Below are 8,198 nucleotides of genomic sequence, written 5' to 3' on the forward strand. Positions count from 1 at the left end.
ATGAAAGTTTAGAGGGGGTTAAGTGAAGTTTTTCCAAATAACAAGAAGAAGATACAATCATTGGATATGAAGTTGGCACCACCAAGATGAAACCAGTGAAACCGGCCACCTTGGAATCTCGCGAACTGCAATTGATACCTTATGGATTTTAATAGATAAACCCACCATTGAATGAATGTGTGCATGGTCCACATGACATGAGTTCATAAATCTAATAATTGATATATTGAATTTGTAAAAAAAAATATTTGTGTAACATGCCTCGGGTGAGAATGTTGTCATATCTAACTCGACCACCAACTAGTCAACTACTAAGCATGGACATGAGCTCAAAAGGAAACTTCCCTGTGTTGGCATGGGCAGAATTCATCCCCTAAATCGCTAGCTCGTGTTAATTTAACTTTAAATAAATGCATCCCCGGCCCAGATAAACCTTTTGGTCAAGGCAAAATAGTCTCTTTTCCGGTTGTAGCTCTCAAGATAAATTGATAGGGAATCCCCTATTTATTTAATAACCCTACCATAAAGAAAGCATCATAATCCATCCGAGTCAAATTTCAATTCAAAGTTATCTTATCATAGAGTACCCCTAATGATGGAGTAAATGAGTATTATAAGGTGATTGGTTGTTTTGAGCAAGGAATTAATTGCATCATATTTATGATATATTACAACATCTATATATATATATATATATATAAAATAAAAAATAAAAAATAAAAAAGATTGAGAAGCAAATGCATACAGAAAAAGAACTCATTTTCAACAGATTCCATTTGAGTGTCATTCGAAGAAGATTCATAATACATAATCCATATTTACAGAGAAACGTACACATGATCAACAAAAAGAAAAAAGAAAATAGAACAAGAAAAACACTCCAAAGCTCAAAGCTCTATCACCTGAAGGTACCCAGAAAAAGAAGACTTAATTTACAGAAACCCATGGAAGCAATGGTTCCTCTTGTGATTATTCTTCGGCCGAACCATTTTATTATTATTACTAGACTAAGGTGTTATATTTATATGCAGATGCATAACATATAGTCTAGATATATGTACAAATATATTATATATTGCCGAGACCGACGTCAAACAAATCGTCACTTCCTTTCTCAACGATCCAAAGCACTAATCACGATCCTGTAACACGTACGTAAAAAACCATCAGCAAGATCCCATTAGAATAATTTCTAAATTGCTTCTCCAAATCAACATACATTAAAAGCAGGTAACATTTTAATAGAGTACTGCTATATAATTGGGATGATGTGACAATAAAAATTAGCCAGATCAACAATAGCTTTGTAAAAAGAAAAATCGATTAATTTTTACGGTCACTTGCTAATTTTCAATGCCACATCAACACGTTTGTATGAAAATCATATAGCAATCTACTGAATAATAGTAATACGGCCCTGGCACTTGGATTGAAAATCCTGAATGATTTCCATTCCAACCGGGACAGTGCCAAAGAGCCAGGGGCATATATCTCGTTCTAAAAAGTAAAATTAAAGAGAGAGAACCAATCGAAAGCGGTCGGACTTCTAGACTCAGGTTGTTCTAATGCTCCGACCAGCGATTTTCTCCTCGTATATTTTTTCATGATGTCCACGCCAGGTGTCTCCGCTGCATGCAAACCAAATCCCGGCCATATAATTAACGACGAATTAATATAAGATAAACAAAAGTTTTACTTGATCTGTAAATTAAGTAAAGGACATAAAAGTAGTTGTTTGGCCACTGAGAAAACATAGCAAACGCCGAAAGGATTAATGTTTCAAAATTTTACAACCCCGCTGTGCCCTCATCTTGATCCCATGCAAATCAAGGAAAAGAGAAAGGCTGTGAAGAATAAAATATCAATTCCCACCCCTTCATTGTACACATAAGCTGCTGTAAGTTGTTATTTCTTTTCTACTAAATTTCACCAACCAATCACAATTTTTGCTTTGAATAAACAACAATAAATCATAAGAAAGCGTCAATTCTTATAATATTCATTTATGTTAGAATATAAATTAAATGGTTAAATTTATATTTTTTAATTATCTTATTCATTCACTTTCCATTTTAATTAGATATTCAATGTATTAGATCTCTTAAAATTAATATAAATTAAACTATTAAAGTCATCTCTTCTTATAATCTAGCTCCATAGGTTTTTTTTTTTTTTTCTTTCTCATCTTCTTTAATTTATATCTTTTTTACTATTTTTCAAAAACCAAATAAATCTTCAAAGAAAAAAAAAAAAAAAACCATCTACATGCTATTTTTCAGAAAACAAATAAACTGTGAAAAAGAAAAAAAGAAAAAAAGCACCATCTAAATACTGGCTTGATCATTTTCATGCAAAGAAAATGAGAGTACTTGGTAATTGATCTTACGTGTTAATGGTGTTCTAGGGGTGGCAGAGCCCGCGGGAGACACCGGGGCCGAACCGGGATCAACCGAGAGGTTGTTAAAAGCGGAATTTGCCCTAAGAATGGTAATGCTCCGACTTACTTGCACCTCACCATCAGCCACCATAGGAGGCGAACCGGTGGCCGAAAAGGAATCATATTTGCGGAGTTTACTGAGGCCGGTGTCGGGTGCTGGACCAGCAAGGGTTTCGTCCCAAAGCTTGTGAAGGAAATTAGCCATGACTTCTTCTTCTTCTTTCTTACAAGGGTGTATATGTGTACGTATGATATATATTATATATATAAACTTATTTTGTTTACGTGAAAATAGTCTTTGGCCTTAACACAAAATAAGTATATATACGAAGAGATGGGGTGAAGGAAACAGAAGAGAGAAGATGTTGGAAGAAGATGTAGAGAACGAGTATAATCTTTCTTCTGCGAAGAAAGGAGGAGTTGCAGGGCTTTTGTAGGAAAGTCCTGCAAGAGGATAAGACGTTTGATAGCTAAATTTGAGTTGTTAGCTCCGGCTAAAATGGCTTCCTTGGGAGCCATCAAATCTATTTGGGGTATTTTCTTTGTCAATTATAGGTTGGAATTCATTATTACTTGCATTTAGATAAGAGAGAGAGAGAGAGAGAGAGAGAGAGAGGTAACAACCGGTCAAGATGAGGTGAGTTTGTTCTATTTTAGTGTAGGAAAATATTAGTTTATTTTAAGATACCATCTAACCAAGATAGCATTGAGCAACTTTGAATATAAAAAGGAAAAATAAACTATTATGAAAGTTTACAAAATTCCTACAAACTTTTACGCTTTTTGAAATTACTAAACTATCAATTTAGGATGTCGAACTTTCAATTTGTTGTAATGTCCTCCATCCGTTAAGATTTTCCGTTAAATCAGGTCAAAATTTTTAAAATACATTTTTTTATATATATAAAAATAAAAAATTGTAAAAATTTAGGTATAGGTATTTTTACAACTTCCGTTAAATCTAGACTAATGCCTAAATCTTTGTAATTAATTTAATTGTTTTTAATAAAAAAAAAAAAATATGGGTGTTTTGAGAATTTTGATACGATTTAACGAAAAATCATAACAAATGAGTAAGAAAAAATCGGTTCGATATATTAAATTGAGAATTTTTAAACTTTGGAGGATTTGATGAAAAGGTAGACTGCTTTAGACTTGTTTAGAGAAATAAATTTATATTTATTATTAAAAATCTTTATGGGAATAAGAAACATCTAGAAATGAAAATAAACTTTGAGGAGGCAGGTAATTTTTAGTTAAGCCGAGAATGAGGGAGCCGAAGCCCCCGATTTGTAGGAGCCAGAACCAATGAGAAGGTGTGAATGAGTCAAGTGGGTAGACACTTGAAAATAATTTTTACACGTCAGTTGGATAAGGTTGAAGAAATTCAAGATCCCACCAACATTTTGAGGTGTTCATGGGACCCACGTGACTGGCACGTGATTAGGATGGTGCATCCATCTTTATCCTCCGTGGTCCACCTCCTTGAGGTGCCCCTTCCTCCTATGGTGGTGGCATACAGATGGGTTTAGATTTTCAGCCAACTGGATTACGCCACCTGGATTATTAGGTTCTTTCCAAGTAATTACGTAGTAAACTTATGTAATGGACTTTTTGATTTTGAGCCGTAAAAGATGGATTGAAATTCACGGCAATTAATTGTTTTAATGTGATGAGATAGTATTCACGTCGTTTTTTTAATTGAAGGGTTAGAAAAACGCTACATATTAAAAATGTGACATGTTATCGATGAGAATTGAATATATGTTCATTAAATTCTTGTGCTCTATGTTATAAAAAACGTTTTGAGTTAAAAGATATTTTTTGGTTTTATGAAAAATGAACGTCTTTTCAAAAATAAAAAGAGAAGCATTGGCTATGCCGATTTACATTTTTAATATGTAACATTTGCCAAAAGATTCTTGAGGTTTGAGGCTGGAAATGGAGAACACATTCATTTTTGGTTGGATTGGTGGCACCCTGCTGGAGTTTTGTTTGAGCAATTTGGTTATAGAGCTGTTATGATGCCCAAAGTAGTTTGGAAGCTAAGCTTTCATCTGTTATTCAAAATGGTCATTGGTTTTGGAGGCTAGCTAGATCAGATGCATTGGTTGAGATTCAAGCTAGATTATATGAAGTTGGTTTGGGATCTTGTGATAAACCTATTTTGGATGCCTCAAGGAAAAGAGTTTATGTTTGCTCAGAAACTTAGGAGGTCCTTAGGGAGAAGAATGAGGAGGTTTTGTGTTGTAAATTGGTTTGGTTCCCTCTTGCTATTCTTAAGTGAGCTTTTATCTTATGGCTTGCTCTGAAGGATAGGCTCATCATAGGGAAAATATTGCTAAAATGGGGTTATCAAGGTAATGTTCAGTGTCGGTTTTGTCATCATCAATTAGAAAATTGAGCTCACTTATTTTTTTACTGCAGTTTTAGTTACAGAATTTAGAGATTTTGTATGATAAGGTGTAGAGTTGAAAGTAATTTTGTGGAATGGGATGACATTGTGCAACAAGGATGTAGTACTTGGGTTCATAAATCTCTTAAGTATTTGCTCTGGGGCTTGGTCTTCGGTTCAATTGTCTACAGTCTTTGGCTTACTAGGAATGAGCTCATTCATGCTGACCAGCCTTGTGCGAAGGAGCAGCTTTTGAAGAAGATTATATGGAAAGTAAGAACTCGAATTGCTGGAAAAGGAAGATTTCCTAGTACTCGTGAGAATATTCTCCTGTGTTCTCTGTGGAACTTACCTAAAGAACTTCTTATATAGTTGCTAGGTTGCAGGATGATCTTGGTTTCTGAGTTTACATTTTTTCTTCTGGTCTTTTTTTAAGACTTGTAATGGGGTTTTTGTGAATTTTACCTGCAGTACAGCTGGGTTGCAGGTTTTTTCTGGTGTTTCTGTTTTGGCCTTTTATAAAGGCTTGTAATGGGGTTTGAGGTGTTGTTTGGTTTGTTTTGACCTTAATGAAATCTCTTATTCATAAAAATAAAAAATAAAAAATATTTTTCAAGCCGTTCGATGAAGAAATGACCTAAATTCATATAAATTTAGAATCATTTTGATCTATTCAAATAGGTGGTTGAATAGTTTAGAATTTATTTAGGCATATGGGTTCTATGTATGCTCTCTCATATTAACTGTTCAAATTACTAGTAATTTGAGTAGCTAATAAGTGTGAATCCTAATCCAATAAAAGACAATCCCGTTGAGAATTGAGGGATAATTAATGGTCTTTATGTAATAATAATTTGAATTGCTATCAGTTTAGAATCTTGATTTGTTCTCTTTTTATCATACTATGATAATTAAAGTTTTTTAAACATTCGTTCTAAGAACTTTTATATAGAATTCATATTTATATTATTATGTCCCATATCTATAGTCAAATCTCTTGGAGCAGCAATTTTCCTTCTAATCCTTTTTTTTATTTTTTAAAAGATAATAATTAAGATGAATATATGAAGCCTTTGGAGGATTGGACCAATCTTCAAATTTTCTAAAGCTTACAAGCCATGATTGAGAGACTTATTAGGCACAAAATGGGCCAGGGGGTGCCTTGTTTTCCGCTAAGAGACATGTAAAATCACTATCATTGTACAAAGCATGATTGTGTTTGAGTCTCCAATTTCCAAATGTGAGAGGGACCGGCTTCTTTAGCTTATCAAACAATGGTCAAAAGGGAAGAAAAAGCTCATCAAAACCACAATTTTGGTGATGATCAGTCATAAGGCCAATGGACACGCTTTGATTGTAATTGGCTAATCAAAAGAAAATAATTTTCGACTTTTCTTTCACGATGAAACAATATGATTCGGTGGAATAGTTTAAGGGTATAAAATGTCATTTTACTCCTTTGTCGTCTAATTTAACCTCAAGCCCTGACGGAAATGGTGATATTGTACACTTTTTAAAGTTTAATATATTAAATTGAAAGTTTTTGAATTTTAAGGAGGTAATTGCAAATACGATGAAGTTCATGGAATTAGGTGAAGTTTTTACAAGTTGTTATTGTTATCATTTTCATTATTTGTCTGATAAAAGTTATCATCACATATATTATAATTGTTGAACATGTAGCTAATATTACTATTGGACTCACAACTATTGTTGTCGATGCATTTATTATTACTACTGAACGCTCAATTACTTCTACTACTGGTGGAAGTGTGGTGCGCATATATTATTATTGTTGAATGTGCAATTACTATTACTATTGGACGTGCAACGACTAGTACCGATGGATGCATAACGCGCATCTATTATACTAATGAACATTGCTATTGTTACAGCTAAATGTAATGACTATTCATTGCATCCAAATCTTTCCACTTTTCTCTCTATCTTTAATGAGAAAAGCTCTCCCCTCTCTCTTGTTTTTCCCTCCTCCTTGTGAGGTCCTCCATCACCATCGGTTTTCCTTCCCTCCTCCCTTCTCGCCAGTTTTGTCTACAACCCTTTCTCTCCCTCCGTCTCAGTTTTCTCTTTTATTTTTATGTTGGTTTCCCTACCAAACCAGTAGCTCAAGCTTGTCTTGCCTCCATCTCCCGTCTCTGCTCTTAGCCATCATCTTGTTTTCAACAAATTTGTCGGCCCTACCACTTTGTCCCATGCGTCAGCTATGGAGAACAATTTGTTCTGATCGGTTCTGACAAAGTTCTGGCGGGGTTTCGATGAGGTTCTAGTTGAATATGTTGATTTAAGAATAAGATGTTCAAACTCAAAAAATTGTTTATAATTTTAAAAAATAGAAACCATATTCCGAAAATTAAAAAGACTTTCTAGGTCAAACTAAAAATATTTTTCATTAACTATTATTTTTCATTGAACCAAACACTCAAAAATACTAAAAACATTTTCTATAAGTGTTGGAAGTGTCAATCACATTGAGTCACATTAAATTTTGGTGAGAAATTTATCTCTAGTTACATGTGGCCCAAAAAGACTTCCATTCCGGTCTTCACTCTGCATAAAGACTTTACAGAAGTCTACTGCACTTTTCATACATTATCTCTCCAATAATTCAATGTGTTAGGTAAAGCAAACAAAAACAAAGCATCATTTCATTTTCATTTTATTTTGTACTGTTTGTTTTTGTTTTTTTTATGAAAGTAAGCTATCAGTAGGGCACACATCCCCCACCATTCACTTGTTTTTGCTTGTTTATATAGGGGTGGCAGTGTCACAAAGTACGTAGAATTATTTTACTATGGTCCATGGATGTTATTGTTGGAAAATAATTTTACATTGCTTGTATATAAGATCTTGGGCATATTCATAAGGAGTGAATAACCTTATCTTATTGAATCGATTTTATGAGATGAGTTAGACCCACAAATTTCTTCATGATATCAAACCTTATCAGATGATGAATGGGGCCTACACTACTTATCCCATGACAAAGACCAGAAAAAATACTGGACTACACGTGAGGGAGGGTGTTGAGGAATAATTTCACATTGCTTGTAAACAAGACCTTGGGTATGTTTATAAGGAGTAGACAACCTTCTCTTATCGAACCGGTTTTACGAGATGAATTAGACCTACAAATTTCTTCATGGTATCATGACCTACCACAGGATGAATGATACCCACACTACTAATTACTCCGTGGCAAGGACTAAAAAAAATACTGACCTACACGTGAGGGAGGGTGTTTAGGAATAATCTTATATTACTTGTAGACAAGACATTTGGCATGTTTATAAGAAATGAACAATCATGTCTTATTTAACCAATTTTATAAGATAAGTTAGACCTACG

At 33.9% G+C, this 8,198-nt stretch overlaps 1 protein-coding gene across 2 annotated transcripts; it reads right to left on the reverse strand.

The window, feature by feature from the left end:
• Positions 1-738: 738 nt before the first annotated feature.
• LOC132187373 (Dormancy/auxin associated family protein) lies at positions 739-2,908 on the reverse strand. Of its 2 annotated transcripts, none has more exons than XM_059601668.2 (3): positions 2,387-2,908; positions 1,545-1,628; positions 739-1,142 (listed from the first exon to the last, which is right to left on the reverse strand). In XM_059601668.2, the coding sequence occupies exons 1-3, from the start codon at positions 2,640-2,642 to the stop codon at positions 1,135-1,137; spliced, it is 348 nt and encodes a 115-aa protein (XP_059457651.1). In that variant the 5' UTR covers positions 2,643-2,908; the 3' UTR covers positions 739-1,134. The 2 variants fall into 2 exon arrangements, with proteins under 2 accessions (XP_059457651.1, XP_059457650.1); XM_059601667.2 differs by having other exon boundaries at positions 1,526-1,628; positions 2,387-2,900.
• Positions 2,909-8,198: the final 5,290 nt, after the last annotated feature.

Source organism: Corylus avellana, chromosome 6 (assembly GCF_965113065.1).
Source record: "Corylus avellana chromosome 6, dhCorAvel1.hap1.2, whole genome shotgun sequence".
Classification (NCBI taxonomy): domain Eukaryota; kingdom Viridiplantae; phylum Streptophyta; class Magnoliopsida; order Fagales; family Betulaceae; genus Corylus; species Corylus avellana.

What these genes read in the sequence shown, in the direction of transcription:
- LOC132187373 (XM_059601667.2), bottom strand. Translation starts at nt 2,642, where the DNA reads ATGGCTAATTTCCTTCACAAGCTTTGGGACGAAACCCTTGCTGGTCCA. An exon ending in CCCTAGAACACCATTAACAC is followed by an intron (nt 1,629 to 2,386) that starts GTAAGATCAATT and finishes GTTTGCATGCAG; the next exon opens with CGGAGACACCTGGCGTGGAC. An exon ending in AGTCCGACCGCTTTCGATTG is followed by an intron (nt 1,143 to 1,525) that starts GTTCTCTCTCTT and finishes TACGTGTTACAG; the next exon opens with GATCGTGATTAGTGCTTTGG.